At 34.8% G+C, this 19,074-nt stretch overlaps 2 protein-coding genes across 2 annotated transcripts; one reads left to right on the forward strand and one right to left on the reverse strand.

Annotated features, from left to right (window-relative positions):
• The first annotated feature begins 893 nt into the window (after nucleotides 1–893).
• Nucleotides 894–3,407, forward strand: LOC127799061 (protein SENSITIVE TO PROTON RHIZOTOXICITY 1-like). The gene is given in 4 exon segments (XM_052332772.1): nucleotides 894–1,048; nucleotides 1,407–1,473; nucleotides 1,669–3,247; nucleotides 3,249–3,407. Coding segments are annotated over 2 exon segments (1,584 nt in total). The 5' UTR covers nucleotides 894–1,048; nucleotides 1,407–1,473; nucleotides 1,669–1,708; the 3' UTR covers nucleotides 3,294–3,407.
• Nucleotides 3,408–14,111: 10,704 nt separating this feature from the next.
• On the reverse strand, nucleotides 14,112–18,282 carry LOC127799064 (uncharacterized). Its single transcript, XM_052332775.1, has 4 exons — nucleotides 18,063–18,282; nucleotides 15,779–15,884; nucleotides 14,544–14,692; nucleotides 14,112–14,458 (listed from the first exon to the last, which is right to left on the reverse strand). The coding sequence occupies exons 1-4, from the start codon at nucleotides 18,201–18,203 to the stop codon at nucleotides 14,363–14,365; spliced, it is 492 nt and encodes a 163-aa protein (XP_052188735.1). The 5' UTR covers nucleotides 18,204–18,282; the 3' UTR covers nucleotides 14,112–14,362.
• Nucleotides 18,283–19,074: the final 792 nt, after the last annotated feature.

Raw genomic sequence — 19,074 nt, forward strand, 5'->3', positions numbered from 1 at the left:
TTATAATTAGAAAAGTGGAAATTCACCCTCTTAGTTTATTATCTGGACAATATTATATTTTGTTATTTTAATTATACATAAAGCACTATTTTATTATTGGTTTCAGTTTTTTAAACTTTTACAAAATAAAAGTAAAATATATATTTTTTTATTGTTCATTATTTTCATCTTTTCTAACACTTAATTTATTTTTATTACTCTAATGTTAATGTTTCTTTCACCTGTTTCCATTCCTAATAAATTAAATCTAGATTTAATATTATATAATATCATTTTATTATTTTTATTATAAAATTTCTGGCACCGGCCGCGTGACCTAATGACTCGTGCCTTTGAACTTGGGCAGCTCTCCGGCACGGCGGCGCCGCCTCGTCCACCTCCAGCCCTCCCTCATCCCCAGTTCAACCTCTCCAATATATTATAATATTATTTTAACTCATCAACTTCCAGCTACTTTGCAAAATAAATAAGAGACTTCCAAGAAGAATGACATGATCAATTTGACATTTGCAATTTGATTAGCCCCCCTTTTTAAAATATGACATAATTAAGATATAAATTCACACAAATACATCTTAATTAGAAAATTAATATGGTTGGTGGGTGAATTACACAATACCCAGTGACCCTTAATTAAACTTTGTATTTTATAGTAAATTAATTCTTATTTTTATGTCATGACAATTACAAAATTTTAATTTTTTATAATTTAACCTTGTTAAATTATTGTCAAATTTTGGATTAAAAGGTCCTACGAGGTGGCTTCTAAGTAAGTAACCGCCGTCGCTTCCATGGCGAATATGAAGATCAAAATCAGATTTGACCCAAAAATCAACGGCTGTGATTGATGGGTTTAGCGTGTATGATGACATGGAATTCACGTTGGCGATTGACAGGTTTGACGAATTATGGGCGCACTGCCGAAGACGTTTTTTGCCACTTCTTCTTCTTCTTCTTCTGCGTCGTTTATCTGAATCCTCTGGTCTTTATAAAGCCAAAATCAAACCATAGAGGTCGGGTATAGCATCTGAGAGCGTTCGTCAATCTGGTCAGTCTCTCTCCATCTCCTGGTTTTGCTATTACTATTACATCTTCACTTTCAATTTCTATGCACGTTTGCTCTTGCTTTCATGTGCCGTTTTCTGTTCATATGTAATGGGATGTATATATATTTATTTATTTCGTATCCATAAGAACGTGAAACCACTGTCTAAAACACTCTGATAAATTTAATAGCATAAGCCACTGTAATATCTTACAACAAGACCAAAGAATCCTATGAGGTGAACATATATAGTCTGGTTTTGATCATCTACTCTCCAATGTTTGTCCTACACATACATACATATCATCTTCACTGAGAATGAAAGTAAAAAATTTTGATTTTATTAACTATTTGGTAACAGGTTGTGACCAGATTTTTATCTATTGGATGGAGTTCCCTTCGCCTTCGAATTCAAATAGTTTGGATATGTATGATTCATTCTTCTCTTCTCTCTCTCTCTCTCTCTCTCTCTCCCTTTTCTTTTTAGTTGGGTTTGGAAGCTTGGTATTTGTTTAAGCTTTTAGCCTTTTGCCGATTCAACTCCATCTGAGTTTTATTTTCTTCCTATTTATTCTCTTTGCAAATTCTCATAAACTTTCTTCTATCTGCTCCCAATACTGCAGCTTCCAGCATTGATTTAGTTATTATACTTTAGGATTTGGAATGGATCCATTGGAGAGTCTATCTGCAGAAGCATGGACAAACCCTTCTTCCCTTGGCAATAAAATACCAAAAGTGGTGCCCCCTGGTAACCAGTCTAACCAGTCATTTACTAATTTCGATCTGCATCAGCATCAGCGGAACTGGGTAGATTATTTTGTTCAAGATTATGATGATAGAATTGATCCCCAATTCCTAGAATTCAACCAGCCTTCTCAAAGCGCACCTACAGTTTCTCGCAATCCCAGTAATGAGAACAGGATCCCAGATCAACAGGATGCTGCATTGAATGAGATTAATGATTTGGGTCGAATCAAAGATTGGGATATGACAGGAATGCTAAACAATCTATCGTTTCTGGAACAGAAGATCCGTCAACTCCAGGAGTTGGCGCGTATTGTTGTTCGCCAGAGATGGCAAGCTGCAAGTCCACCTGATGAACTTGCAGCTCAGCAGCAGCAGCTTATCGCTGCCGATGTTACTTCGATAATCATTCAACTGATCTCAACAGCTGGTAGTCTTCTCCCATCCGCAAAGGGAAACCCCTTGACTGATCCTTCTTCAATCAGCCGATTTGGGCAGCTTCGAGGATTCGTATTTACTCCTGCGCCCAGCTTAAATGGCGGTGGTCAGTCACTGAATGTTAATAGAAACAAAGTTCCTAAGCAGTTGAATCAGGTAGATCAGATCAAAAGCTGCAAGGCTGACCAAAACTTCAATCAAGAACATGAAAAAAAAGATGAAGAAGATGGTGATGGAGGAGAGAACCTTCCCCATGGTTCCTATGAAATCTTGCAACTAGAGAAAGAAGAAATTCTTGCAGCTCACACCCAGTTCTGTACAATATGTGGGAAGAGCTTTAAGAGGGATGCTAACCTGCGGATGCACATGAGAGGCCATGGCGATGAGTACAAAACCCTGGCAGCACTGGTAAAACCCGACAAGGACCCCAGCTCCAAGCCAATGCTCCTCAAGAGGTATTCCTGCCCGTACGCTGGCTGCAAGCGGAACAAAGATCACAAGAACTTTCAACCTCTGAAGACCATTTTGTGTGTTAAAAACCATTTCAAGAGGACACATTGTGACAAGAGTTATGCTTGCAGTAGATGCAACATCAAGAAATTCTCGGTCATTGCTGATCTTAGAACTCATGAGAAGCATTGTGGCAGGGAGAAATGGGTTTGTTCCTGTGGAACAACTTTCACAAGGAAAGACAAGCTTTTTGGCCACATTGCTCTTTTCCAGGGCCAGGGCCAGTGCCATACACCTGCTGTTCCCGTTGATGAGACAAGTGGATCAGCTGCCGCCCCATCTGATCCCCCCGGAGAAAGCAATGAATCTACAAACAACTTAGGACTTTCAGAACTCAACTTTGTCTCAACTGTCCCAATTGGAGTTCAAAATGTCGTGAGTGTGAAAGGAAATGTTGACGACCCACCTACTCTCTTCTCACCATTAAATGAATTCTGTGAATTTCCACAGCCTTCATTTCAAGATTTGGAAACTCCATTCTCATTTCTTTTTTCAGGATCATGAAATTATCCCCCAGAAGATAATAGGGCAATCAGCTACAAATAATTTTCAATAACATAATAACATGGATAGTGTTGAAGAGATTTTCAAAAATAATTTGTTGTAAGATGGTTGACACGTTTGGGAAGAATTCCAAATCAAGGAACTAGAGGTTGTAACATTTCACCCATTTTGAGTTCTATTTATACATATAAACGGTTGTAACCTTTCACTTATTTTGAATTTTATTCACACAAATAAGTGGTTACAATCTTTGGTGAAGAGTTGTAACATTATCTATAAATAGATTGATGTAATCTTGGATCAAAACACTTAAAGAATTCATATTGTTTCTCTCACCTTATTCTTCTCATACCTTCTTACATAAAATTTCATAATTTTCGTGTATTCAAAGATCAATTTTTTGTATTCTTTTATTGCAGAATTAGAATACAAAATTTCTTGTGTTTGTTATTAATTTTGTGTGTTCAAGTTTGTTATCGGGAATTGCACATTTGCCAACAAACATTACTTTTGATTCCATTGTATTTGGGAGGTTTGTTTGGATCCCTTGTACATTGTATTTTGAGACAAACAAAGTCTTAAGGAAAATTAATGAGTTTTTATTCCATGAAATCTTTGGGCTACTGTAACATATTTGCCATTACAACACCATAATTTTTCAACAATCTTAAGACTTTGTTTCTTGAAGTTGTGATGGCTCCACTGGTTTTTTCTCTAAGGGTCTTTGCTATTAATTTTGTGAAATTGGAGAGGTTTGAAGGATATAATTTCTGACATTGGCAGAATAAATTATATTTTCTCCTTACCACACTTAATGTGGTATATGTGCTTACAAGACCGGAGGAAACCAAAGATGAAAGTTTGGCAAATGCAAGAGCAAGACAGAAATGGGATCAAGATAACTACATTTGCAAATGCCACACTTGCAATGCTATGTTGGATGCTTTATTTGACCAATACCATAACAAGAAGAATGCAAAGGAGATTTGGGATGCTTTGGAGGCTAAGTATATCTCGGACCACAAGTAAGAAATTTCTAGCATCTAAATTTCATCAATATCGTATGGTATACAATAAAAAGGTAATTGAACAATTTCATGAAATAGTTCACATATTTAACCAATTTCAACAACATGGCATGAAAATGGACGAATCCTTTGTTGTATCATTCATCATTGATAAACTTCCTCCTAGTTGGAAAGATTATAAAAAGAATCTCAAATATAGAAAAGATAATATTTCCCTTAAGGAGTTGGGCCGGCATTTTCGAGTCATGCTGCAATTGTGGTAAGATAGGCCATATAAAAAAGGAATGCCGCCTTTTGAAGAAGCAAAAGCAAGATGAAAACTCCAACTTCATGAATATGATAAATGAGGTGTTTGTGGTGGAGAATGAAAATGAATGGTTGATCGATTTGGGTGTCACTAAGCATGTATGTCAGAATTGAAACTCATTCACCACTTATGAATCTATTGAAGACGCCAAAATTAACCCTCTACATGGAAAATTCCACCACTGTAGTCGTGTTTGGCAAAAGCAATATCAAATTGGAATTTACTCCCGGGAAGATTCTTATTATCACTAATGTTTACCATGTGCCGGAAGTTAAAAAAAATCTTGTGTTCGGTGGTCCTCTTAATAAGTTTGTACTGTCTAAGAGATGTGTCTTTGTTGGGAAATGATTCTATTGTGATGAAATGTTCAAACTCAATATTATGAATAAAACTACAAATTCCGTTTACATTTTTGTTGATTATCTTTATGGCATTCACATTTAAGACATGTTAACAATAGAACTCGAATTAATTCTTAATTGCAAACCATGACATGGAAGGAAAATGTAAAGTATGTGCACAACTTAAGATCACAAAACACTATTTTCTAAAATTAAAAGAAGAACCTCTTTACTTGAACTTGTACATAGTGATGTATGTGATTTACATAGTATACCTAGTAGAGGAGAGAAACATTATTTTGTGACTTTTATTGATGATTTTTTTAAATTTTGTTATGTGTATCTTATGCGTACTAAAGATGAAGTATTAGAAAAATTCAAGATATATAGAGCTGAAGTAGAAAACTTGTGCAATACTAAAATTAAATGCCTTAGAAGTGATAGAGATGGTGAGTATCATTTCCTCAAGTTTTGTGAAGATGTAGGAATTATACATGAAACTTCGATTGCATATACCCCTCAACAAAATGGTGTAACAGAAAAGAAAAATAGGGCTTTAACATAAATGGTTAATGCTATGATTAATAACTCGGGTTTAAGTAAAGGATATTGGGGAGAAGCATTGTTAATGGCTTGTCATATTCTTAACTGAGTACCTAGTAAAGGAAATAAGATTACACCATATAAACTTTGGAAGAATAAAAAACCTAACTTATCTTATCTACGTGTTTAGGGTTGTAGAGCTATTGTTAGGCTACCTGATCCAAATATTAAGAAATTGGATGAAAAATTAATAGAATGCATATTCTTAGAATATGTAGAATATAGTAAAGGGTATAGGTTTGTAGTTATAGAATATAATAGTTCAGTTAAAGTTAACACTGTGATAGAATCTAGAGATGTTATATTTTATAAGAATAACTTTACTACTATTTTGAATCATTATTGTTAAAATTGTTAGTCAACTCATACGATTTTATGAGTCATGAGGTATAAAACGAGTCAACTCGTTTGTAGGATCGAGTTTTTATAGAATCGGATCCGATTCACAAGTTTATCGATCTGAGTTTACGAGTTTACCAGTCCGAGTTTATGAGTTTACCATATATATATATATATATATGTATGTGTACATTTTCATTTATGATGTTGTTATCTACATGTACAAATAGGTGTAGATTCAAATAATTAATCTTAAAAATATCACAATCAGATTATGGGTGGCTCTAGTTTTATATTAAGATTGATGATTAACAAGAAACAAATATACTTCTTTGGTATTGGTAACTTAATTAGTGTAATGATATAATGTAGAAGTTTAACAATATTTGTTGTTTTTATGACTTAGTATTTTTATTTATATTTAACAATATTTGTTGATAATGATGGTAATGTTTATTGTTTGAAATTTTGATTATAGATGAATGAATGATGAATTGATGATAAATGATGTATTTAATATTTAAAAATTTCATATTATTTAGTATTTTTAAAATTGATAGATGAAATAATTTTGAAATAGGTACATATATTTCATTTATAATAAGGAATATGTCATTTTAAACATATATTTACATAAATTAAAGGATATTTTTAATTATTCGTAAAATCTTACAATTTTACGATCGATTTTATGGATCCCACTTAAAATCTCGATTTTAACAACCTTCTATTCCTAAACCTACAAATCCAAATATCTAAGAGGATAACAAAAGAAATGCTAATGAAGAACCTCCAAAGTTGAGGAGGAGTAAAAGGGTTAGAAAAAAGAAAACTTTTGAACCCGAATTCATTATACATCTAGTGGAAGGTACTAGGGACTCACACATAAATCAAACTGCACTTACGCAATCAATTGAGTCTGATCCTCTTATGTATGAAGAGGTAATGAAATCTAATGATTCCGCATTTTTGAAAGAAGCAATAGATGAAGAAATGTCATCTATTATGAACAACAAGACTTGAAAGTTGGTAGATCTTCCTCTGGGTTCTAGACCTATTAGTTGTAAGTGGATCTTTAAGAAGAAGATTAAAATAGATGGAACCTTAAACAAGTTCAAAGCAAGGTTAGTAGCTAAAGGGTTCACTCAAAAGGAAAACCTTGATTACTTCAATACCTACGCATCGGTTGCTAGGACGACTACAATAAGAACATTGATTGCTTTGGCATCCATATATAAGTTTGAAATCCATCAAATAGATGTTAAAAGAGTTTTTCTAAATAAAGAGTTGGATAAAGAAATATATATGGAGCAATTGAAAGGGTTTATCTTATCGAGACAAGAAAGAAATATGTGTAAGTTGATTAAGTTATTGTATGGACTTAAACAGGCACCTAAGCAATGGCATGAATAGTTTGACAAAATTATTGTTGCCAATGGATTTAGAATCCATGAATCAAACAAATATTTGTATAACAAATTTAATGGATACAAAGGTGTTATCATTTGATGATATGTTAATATTCGGAACAAACTTAGAAGTCATAAAAACTACTAAGTCATTATTATCATCCAACTTTGATATGAAGGATATGGGACTTGCAGATGTGATTTTGAAAATTAAAATCATAAGAGAAGATACCAGGATCATACTTACTCAATCACATTATATAAAAAAAGTTTTGAAAAAGTTTGATCATTTTGATTGTAAGTCTGTATCTATTCCCTTTAATCCAAATGTTAGAATGTATTCTAACACCGATAAAGCGATATCTTAATTAGAGTATGCTTGGGTTATTGGATGTCTCATGTGTGCAATAACATCTACAAAACCAGATATTACTTTCGCTGTTGAAAAAATGAGCCGGTATACGAGCAATCCAAGCCTATTACATTGGTAAGAAGTCTATAGAATTCTAAAATATCTAAGAGGAACTGTGAATTATGGCATACATTACTCCGATTATCCTCTAGTTTTAGAAGGCTTCAAATATGCTAGTTGGATCACCAATCAAGAAAATCATGCATCAACAAGTGGATGGATTTTCACACTTGGTGGAGATGTTATATCATAGGGTTCAAAGAAACAAACTTGTATAACGGATTCCACTATGACCGTAGAGTTTATAGCATTAGCTTCATGTAGTAAAGAAGCGGAATGACTAAGGAATTTATTGATTAAAATTCCTATTTGGCCTAAACCTATGTCTTTGGTTTCTATCCATTATGATAGTGAGTCTACATTGTTTAGGGCATATTATCAAATATATAATGACAAGTCTAGACGCGTTGGGTTAAGACAAAGCATGGTTAGATAATTTGTAATACCCAAGAACTTTGGGTTAATTGAAAAATAAGTATTTTATTAGAAAAATGGGATTCAGGGAAAATCAGTATCAGAATAGCCCGAGAAATTGACCGAATAGACTACAAGGAGTGCCCTAGAACCAAGATGCCTAAAGAAAATGATATGGAATTATTGAGTATTTCAAGGTATGATTTATGGCATCGAAAGAAATTGGATCAGAAACGGTTTTCGGTACAACTAAAATACAACTGTGATTTGGGTTGAAAAATCGAATAATTGTAGGGGGCTTTCAAGAAGTCAACAGAACCCTGAGAAGATTCATATTTGGTGCGTAGAGCAACTATTCAATGGTTTTTGGAAGAAACAAAAGGGTTTGCGGCTGAAACAAAGATTCGGGCCCAATTGTAATTTCCCAAATTTGCTGGAGGGAGGTCGAAAGGGTGATTTTTTAGAATCTTCAAGGATGATATGAAATTTTTAAGACTTGAGGGTCTCAATGGAAATTATGAAAAAGTTAAGGGGCTTTGTGAAAGAGAGTCAAAGCATAAGAGACAAAACAAATGGGGCAAAAGTGCAAAAACTAGAAAAATTTGGCAATAGGAAACCAACCAACCACTGTTGGTTGTTGACTGTTGATTTCGGCCATGGGGAACATAAGAGGGTTGGTCGAGGATGCTTTAGGATCGGTTGTGGGCCGACAACAGCCACAGGGGTGGCCGGATTTTGGAGTTTTTCGATTGGAAGTTTGGTCGATTTTTTGAAGCTCTGTAAATCATGTTTGTGGTCGAGTAAGTTCATTTTTGGGTCGACCTAGGGCATATATAAATGCTTAAGGCATTGGATTAAGCAGCCAAGATCGTTTCAAGGGTCAATTTCGCCTATAAATAGAGCTCGAAGTGGCCAAAACTTTCAAAAATTGAATAGGGCATTAGAGGGTGAATCGAGCATCAATGATAGAAGGATTTTGATCCTTGGAGGTAGTAGAGCAATTCTGGAAAGTTTGGTGAGCAAAAGAGTATAATCGAGTGAGAAACGAAGCCTCGCTGGAAACCTAGGCAGTCGAGTTGGCCGAAACTTTGAGCCTCCAGTTGGACCCCATCCAGCCATCATTTCGAGCCATTCTTGGTGCCATGTTGATCGACTAAAGGAGTAGAGCAAGATGGCATTGGAGTACAGCATCGCCGGTATACTAGCGCCGGAGAAGACGACTGGGGCGTGAAGCTCACGAGCTAGTCTCACTCTCACTCGTGGCGCATGCGGGTGCATAAAAGGTTGGAAAAATCTAGAAAAAATTCTAAAATCCTAGAAAATCGAGATCTAGGTGTTTGTGCGAAAAGTTTTAGAGTTGGCCTTTCTAGTTTCTTTTTTTTTGCATCGACCATCCTCATTTTACGTGCAAATGAAGCATCGAGATAAGTTTTGAAATTTTCTCTTGAAATTCTTAGGATATTATGAATTCTTTTGGAAAAAAGATTTGAGAAAATAGTCAAAGAGGTATTTATTTGGAATATTAGAGAAGAAAATGAGAGAAAAATAGAGAAATATGAAGAAATTATAAAGAAAAATAGGTTTTGATACTTATTTAAATAAATATGATGATTAGGGTGCTTTGAGGTTAAAGGTGAAGTGATTTGTGTGAATTTTGAGTTTGATACGAAAATCGAGGTAGGGCATGGAAATCGATGAGGTGCACGTTTTTCGAGGTACCCTGAATTTTGTCGAATGTGAGAGTTCTTACCCCCAGAATTGGTTTATTCAAATGGTTCTTCTCTTAAACTTGATTTGATTACATGTAAAGGTTTTGTTGCATGTGAATAGTTTTAACCTGTGATGGTTGGTTTCATATGGGTTTGTCCCGAATTGTTTTATGCATGTATATTGAATTTTGTACGATAAATTATATACATGAAATATTGTTTCATATGATGCATCGAATCATGATTTGTGGCATTGGCATGTTTTTGTGGGATGTCAACCTAGGTTGTTGCCCCGATAATGTAGCTATAATTCCCCAAGAGTGTTTGTCGGAATAACGTACAGGGGTTTCTCATGCTATGTGTTGGGATGACTACCTAGGGTTTCGTGCTGGGCTAGGCGGCCAGGGAAGTTACACTAGGGTGATTGGTTGTACATATGGGATGGGATGTCAACTTATGATGTGGCACTTGAGTAATAGCATTCAGGAAGTGTGCTAAGGGAAAATGCCCATTTGTGACGGGGACTGAGAGTGGACACCATTCTTGTGAGTCGACAAGTGGCGGGGCTGAGAGTGTACACCACCCCGGATCGGCTTAAGTGGCGGGGCTGCGAGTGGACACCACGCCAGGGGCCTTTGAGCGAAAGTATTATTTTCGAGGTGGATGTGGATTCCTAGGATGATATTGATCATCATATGGCCAAGATTTGTGTTGACTGGATCTAGAATGCTTCTAAGTGGGAACATAATGATGATGGGGTGATTCCCAAGTTCATGCATTGATGTTGCCCCCTCTTAAGCTAGGTTTGTGTTATGCCAATGTGTCGATGTGGTTGTGTTGCTTTTAGAGAGATTGCATTTTCCCTAGTTAGGGTTAAGTGCTGTGTGAAATTCTCTTGGGTTGGGATTTGTCATGATATTCAGTTGTTTCATGTCTTGCATACATTCATTAAAAAAAAATTGAACTCTCACTTAGATGATTCATTATCTTATTTTGGAGTTTGTTCTTGGAATATTGTAACGTTCCAGGTGAAAGCAGTGATGCCAAAGGGAAAGGAATTGTCGAGGATTGACAGCAACTTGTAGATGGATCGTAGAATGTCTTTTGGATTATGATGTATTTTATTTTGATGATATGATGTTAAACTATGGTACGGTTTTGATGTTATAGACGAAATGATTTCGGTTATGTACCATTTAAGATTTCAATCTAGTTTCCGCATTTATGATGATATTACCTATCTTAGCTTATTGATTCTAAGTTTGAGAAGGTGATACCGAATTGTCGGGGAATGATTATATTATGTATTTGCGGAAAAATATAAATATCCCCGAAATCTATGAGTTATTTATCTAACGCACTCGAGAAGAGGCAGGGTGTTGCACAATTAATCTCAGATGGAGTCATTACCGTAGACTATGTGAAGTTAAATCAAAACTTGATAAATCCTTTGACAAAAGACTTTGCAATGGATTTAGTTTCTAAAATGTCAAAGGGAATGAGATTGTGGCCAATTCATAATTATCAGTGATGGAAACTCGACCTAACACTTGAAACATCAAGATCTTATGTTCAATGAGTAAAGTACGTCATATGAGTGATTGCGAACATTTAAGTTAATCCCAAGGTAAAAATGTTTGGGAATGTTTCAATAATGGGAGGTTGAGCTAATTTTCTCTTAATAAGCTTATATAGATATCTATAAAATACTTTAGATATGTTGGCATTTTTGATAAGCCTACCAATATGAATATCGAGAATGGTGTCGTCTGCAAAATGGTTTGGTAAACTACTCAAGATATTCATGAAAGGAAAACCAAGATATGGGACACATAGCCTATTCACGTGTCGGTACTTATGAACACAATAAGGACATTCAAACGAGTGCGTGAGGTATTTCTGGTTAATCAGATAGGAGTCGTTAGTTCAAATCTTGTCTACCATGCTATCTTAGGTGACATTTGAAATGCTTTCACTACATGAAAGTTTAAGTCCAAAAGACACATTTATTTATGCATAAGTTTGGCTAACTTGCACAAGGGTTTTTCAAAACTTCATTCATTTTGAAAATGGTGGAGGATTGTTGGAGAGATTTTCAAAAAGAATTTGTTGTAATATGGTTGACATGTTTGTGAAGAGATCCAAATCAAGAAAGTAAAGGTTGTAACATTTCACTCGTTTTGAATTCTATTTATGCATATGAATGGTTGTAACCTTTTACTTATTTTATATTTTATTTACATAAATAAGTGGTTATAACCTTTGGTGATTGGGTATACCTTTGGTGAAGAGTTGTAACACATAGAAATTGGTTGTAATCTTTGGTGAATGATTGCAATACATATGAATGGTTGTACCTTTAGTGAAAGGTTGTAACATTATCTATAAATAAATTGATGTATTATTGGATCAAAACACTTGAGAATTCATATTGTTTTTCTCTCTTTGTTCTTCTCCTACCTTCTTACATAAAACTTCATAATTTTCGTGCATTCAAAGATCAATTCTTTGTATTTTTTTACTACAGAATTAGAATACAAAACTTATTGTATTTGTTATTAATTTCATGTGTTCTGATTTGTTGTCGAGAATTGCACATTCGCCAACAAACATTACTTTTGATTCTATTGTATCTCGGAGACTTGTTTGGATTTCTTATGCATTATATTTTGGGACAAAGTCTTAAGGAAATCAAGTTTTTGTGCCTTGAAATCTTTGGATTACTGCAACATATTTGCCATTACAACACCACAATTTTTTAATAGATAAGAAGTTTTATTTGTTTTCTAGTAGAAGAAGCTTATTTTTCCTAGCGGCATCAATACGAGTAACATAGTTTCTTGAGCACTAATAAATGTTTCTCTCATCTAATTATGGTTTTGGGGCCTCTTGTATACAAAACGATGTATTTAATGGGATTATCAGAAATCTCAAGCAATTTGAAGAATAGAAGCTAGGGTCGCAATCCCACCCTTGGTACCACAAATTGGGTCGAAAGTCCCAATTTGTGAGTTAGAAGTGACCGAGGTTGTGAATTGAATCGCCAAAAAATGGTGAACCAGATTTTTAGTTTGTTTTCAACAAATTTTGAGATTTTAGTATGATTTGTCCCCAAAGAAGTTCTTTATTTTGTTAATATTGGAAGCATGCTCACATGGATCAAAGAAAGGTGAGCTTGCTAGTGGTGGCTGAAAGTTTATCAAACATGTCACGCGCCAACTACATTCTGTGTGGGGCTCCCATGCGCCGATAAACAAGTCATGCATGGACACGTGGACTTGATCTCTAATGATCTGCTTCCACCGACAAGCATCAAACATGTCATTTGTCAGTAATATTCTGAAAAAATACTATTGGTGTATCATAATTTATATTTTAGACTACATAATATAATTAAAATATCTCTCATCCAAGATAATGAGACGAGACGATAAGATGTAAGGTATTTTTGTCTTTTATCATACATTATGTAACTTAAAAGGTACCTATAACATGGTCCAATATTTTGTATATGGCTCCCATGTGTCGAAAAACAAGCCACATGGGGCGCATAGACTTAATTTTCGATGACTTGCACCTATCAACAATGTTGTTGAAGGCAGCCAGCCTACCTTTGATGACTATTCTATTATTCTTACAATTATTTGTTTGGTTTCTCACTCTAGACAGATTATTCTTTTTTGCTTTTGTTATTTTCCAATAACTTTCTTTTACAAATCTTGTGATTTCTTTTGTTATTTTTTAATTACTACAATTATATTGAATTAATATTAACCAATACATTGAAGAATTCAATGACCACAATATTGACAAAGAAGAGAAACATCATTAGGATTATTTTAAAATATTAAGAAAAGTATTACATTTTATTAAAAATGATAAGAATAGTATAAATTTAATATCAACCCTAATTAATATTCAAAACCGGCTAAGCCTACCCCATGTTTCCTTATTATACTAAGTCACATAACTCGACGCCGACCTGACCTGACCTCAACCATGACCCCGTTGTGCGACCCCCATCGTACCGCAATCCTTACAACTGTGATTTGAAGCATGTTATCATTTCTCCGGGTGAAAGTTGAGCTTTGGCTACATGGAAAGACAAGAAATCACCTTTGCCAATTGTATAGAGAACAATAATGTTCACTCGATGCATCTGTACTGTGATCAGAAAGCAAGCTCCAAGTCTCCAGGACAAATAGGATTTCTAAGTATAATAGCAGAATGAAAAAAAGAGAGCAGGAATGAAGTGAACAGGAACAAGAGGATGTAAAGCTTATGCGTATAGCTCAATCTGTTGTCAACCGGTGTAGTTCAAAATTTCAGGGAGCAAAAACCATGGAATGTATAGCCATATGTGGTTGATACTACAATCAAGACATAAAGAAATGACTCTGAGGTTCCGCCTTATAAGTTGGACTCTACTCACTCTACACTGGATATACGTCGACTTCCAAACTCAAAGGTGGTTGCTTCAGTAGCAAAGTAGGAGTAAATCAATCCTGCTTGTTATGTAAAAGCCTTGCTCGATGTCGAAGCTCAGCTCTCTTCCACCGGACAATTAGATAACATAAGGAAAATAGGATGTTGACCTGCAAATGAAAATAAGAGGAACTCAGGTAAGAAGCATACAAAAGCATGGAGGGCAGAGAGGACCATGTGATTGTCAGCACGGACCAATATTATCATTGCAATTACGAGAAGAGGCCCCGACCAAAGAACTGAGAGAAAAAGTCCATGGGTATCAAAATAATTTTGGCCCGCAAAGCTTTTCCAGTTGTCTCTCAGAACACTATTAAGTGTCTCGGCAAGATATACACCAGCCACTGCACCATACCAATGGTATAAATTAAGCTGAATCTTCACAGAACACCTTTATAACTTTAAACAATTATTATTGAACCTTGTATGTGTCACTACCAGTGCATCACAAAAGTACACCGAGCTTTGTTTATATGTGCATATCAACTTCTAGCTACCCTTAACAGGCCCTACAAATATTTACAGGATGAACCACTTGATTTTCGGCTCAATTCATAAATTCGCCAATTGAAAATCCAATAACAGCTGAAGAAGGAAAGTTGGGTATTTTGCTCTTTTTGCATTTCAATCAAGAAGTGTTGGTTGCGTTTAGGCGATACAAGATGTGTCAAGTAATTCAAAAGGCAGGAAATCATGAGCTGAATAATTACTGATTGCTTATAATTAATCAGATTGATACACTGAGCAATGGATGGCATGTTTCAGGGTAACATCAACCATGTAGTTAGAATATTGCCAAGTAGAAGAAAAAGCTAGGATACTTGCAGATGAGATCAACAACCAATAGAGCGACTTATATGCATACTTGAAGATGAGAGAAACATGGCATTCCACAAGTAACAAGAAACCAGGCTGGGAAACTTAATAGCTCAGATGTAGGTTAAAGCAGCTAAAACAAGAAAGGGATTTAAAGCTGAGGGAGAAGAATTAGCCAACCCAACACCAATCCCTTAACAAGAAAGGGATTTAAAGCTGAGGGAGAGGAATTAGCCAACCCAACACCAATCCCTTCATACACATCCAAAGGCATAAAACAAGGATTAGGAGGAAAAAAACCCCAGGAACTACAATAATGTAGTCTACACGAGGATTGATTGACTAAAAAGAAGCTAATGCCAAATAATGACTTTGCTTGAGAAGAAAGAATCATCTCAAACTAAGGTATTAATTATTGTCATAATCTTAACATACAAAATTAAAGGTAATAGTCCTGCAACTTTCCAAATATGCATTAGCCCAGTCAACAAGGAACAAGCATCATGACTCTAAGAGAAAACAAACACACACTGATGCACAACATTAATATGTAATAATTCATCATGCCCAACTAAAAAGAGGTTACATTTATTCACATGCAGATAAAACCTTACAAGCAAGAAGAAACAAACACATCTGAAAGTTGATATTCTTCCTTGAGATGATTACTACTATTAGCAACACAGCATGGAACGCCAACACGCTTATTAACCAAGGTTCCTGCACAATGATAATTAAGAAACATGATAAATCTAATCCAGCTGTAACATGAAAAAAGGTGCTCAAGTCAACGTTCACTTTAATGATCTGAACTAAATGGAAGTTAGACAGGAGATATAAGCCTTATATAGCATATTTTATAAATAATTTGCACATAATGTTCAAAATTGGGATCGTAAAACATATTGTAACAAAATATTAGATGCATCGCAGGTGTATAATGATTCAGGATTATAAAGGCAGCCCATAAAAAAATACTAAGAATTCACACATTTCAAGCACTATAATTAATTTAAGCTCTATATTCCGGGGCACAAGAGCTGTACTGACTTCATCCATCCAATTTCACTTTGGGTCCCAACATCACTTCTTTACACCCATGTCACTTTAGAAATCAAATGTTCATCAGGCAACAAAAGATTACAATATATGCTTGGGGGCATTAAGATGGAGATGTATAAACAGTACTTAAGATAAAATGTTTCATTGTTATCTGGGAGAAATTATAAAAGTACTATATCTATTACTCCTTAAGATTCTTAGCTTTAGCAATTCTCAAACCCAAAACTTTCAACAAAATAGCTTTCTAAAATAGGTTTTACAACATTTTCTTCATGATTATTTCCCAAGATGTAGAATGTGCAAACTAACCTCTTAGTATAGCATGACAAACTTTTTTTTTATTATTATTGAAAAGACAAGCAATAATTTTTAGAAACTGCCATCAAAATGTCCATATATCATGCCATGTCTATGTCTATGCTTCTTAGATTTGAATCATAGTAAAGGCACATATATTTGTTTCTTTGGGCTTCGGACACACATGTCAAAGTGGTTTAGGGCCTTCAGGCAGTCCAGCTAGTTTTGCCATAGTTGCAAAGAGTTGAGTCAGTATATTGAGACATCATGCATGCGGTTTTCATATTAGATCTGATCAAATTATCAAGACATAGAATAAGAGTCATCTGTATTATAATTTGAAGATCACTGAGCATATTGGAATAGCTAAAACTAAATTAAAAAATTATTTTAGCATGTGCTATAATCAAAGATTTTTTAGTCAAATTATATTTCTTCCCAAATGCTAATGGAAAATCTTGAGTACAAAGTACAAACCATACCGATTAAAAGTATTTGTATACTTGACGTAACTAGCAGTAGTAAATAATTATTACAATATCTAGCCGATCTACTTATTCCACATTTACATACTCAAAGCATTTTGAATCACTTCAAATTTTCTAATACTCACTGTCAAAAAGACCAAGGAACTTAAAAGACCATGTTAAGAGAATCATATTTATGAGCCTTGGATTATTAATAATGAACACAAGGATATGAACTAGATTAGACTTAGAACATACATTAAGCATTCATGGGGAAGCAGATTGCAAAACTCAGGAAGAGAGCAAACAGCTAAATTGATTTTCAAATAGCTAAGAGGTAACAGTTAGACCAGGTTATTGTATTTGCCTGCCAACAAGGTGGCACAGATTACATTAAGAATTTGGATTGCCAGAGGACTAGTACTAATTTATAATTTTCAAACCATCAGAAGAACCTACAAAAGGCTTTAACTCATTTCAATTCATTCAACCGCATCCCGTTCAAGTTAGGCAATGCAGTAATGTGATGTGAGGAAGGTGTTCACTAGTCAAAATCTCAGTATGGAATAGACTGGGTCAACTCACAACAGTTTCAACATGCGTGTATGGCATGGATGGTTCAACTAGGCTCAGGTTTAGGGCGGCACGGGAAGAGGTTTTCCTCCGAGATAAGGTTGAGATAAATCCGCCACAAACGAGCCCCTTGCATTGTCCAAGAATGGGCTGGAAAACCTAGAATATCATTTTTTTTTTCTTTCTTCTATTAACTTTATTGCAGACTCTGTTCATCTACTTTGCACCAAAATCCACATCATACCCAATTAGGTCTTTAACTTAACCTTGCTCAAAACTGAAAAAGCTAAGGTGGCAGGTAATTTAGACAAGTACAACCACAAAAACAACACACTGGACGTGTACTAACATACGATTATATCAAACACAAAGACAACAATTTCTCGAAATGTTGCGCTCATATAACACAGAGTTTAGTTCATCGCACAAAACAAACTACTAACCAGGATGTGTGAGTGTGTGGAGAGAGAGGGGGAGAGAGAGAGAGAGAGGCGCACACCGTCCAATCAATGGCGTAGAAGAAGCCAATAAAGTTGTCGTAAGCCGGTCGGAGCCCGGAGCGAAGCTCAGCACTGAGCTTCTCGATAAGATCTGCCATTAGGTCCATGTGGTCGCCCACAGCCGATTTCAGCTCTTCCATTTCGGCCCTCAGTTCCAGCCGAGAGAGAGAGAGAGAGAGAGAGAGAGAGATCACAGCTTGATCTAGCCTGCCTGAGATGGCTACTCGAGAGAATCCCTGTTAACGGGTTGCGATAGCCGACACGGGAAACCCAAACCCGCACCTGACCCGGAAAACTTTCGAATTCCCAACAACAACGGTTTTTGCATTAATGTTTTTTACTCGCAATTTTTTAAAGTGTGTTTGATTATACATATTTATCATAAAAAATATATAATTATTACATATATTTTTTATGAAAATAGTTAAATATTCTTAATTTTTCTATGAAAAAATATGTATGGTACAAATATTTAAAACTTCTTTATATGAAATTTATTTTTTAAAGGATGCGATGATTTTTGTTTTCTAGTCAATTATTATTTAAAATTAAATTTTAAATAATGCAATCAAACACACTTTAATAGTCGGTTTGAATTTAGCAATGACATCTTTAAATTCTCATTCATTTTCTTCTAAAAAATTTCACACTAATTTTTATTGTGCCCAAATGTAAGAAGCTGTGGCTACACAAATATATTATTATAAATATTAAAATTGAAGGAAGGGAGAAGAAATTAGCAGCTACAGTAGTCGTAATTAAAGCAAAAGTCGCAATTTTGACAATTGCTATAGTTGAAATTTGAAGCGACATCAAACAAGTAAGGAAACTTATAAATAGGCCTCCTTATTTTAATTATTTTCCATCTTAATATCCTATTGTCAAAGAGAGAAATAGAGAGAGTGTGTGTATATTTTTTCTTATTTTCAAAAGAGATTGTTATTACTATCTCCTTATAATTTAAAGAAAAATGTGTAATTTCTATTATTTTTTTATAATGAATTCTTTTAT

Source organism: Diospyros lotus, chromosome 4 (assembly GCF_014633365.1).
Source record: "Diospyros lotus cultivar Yz01 chromosome 4, ASM1463336v1, whole genome shotgun sequence".
Classification (NCBI taxonomy): Eukaryota; Viridiplantae; Streptophyta; class Magnoliopsida; order Ericales; family Ebenaceae; genus Diospyros; species Diospyros lotus.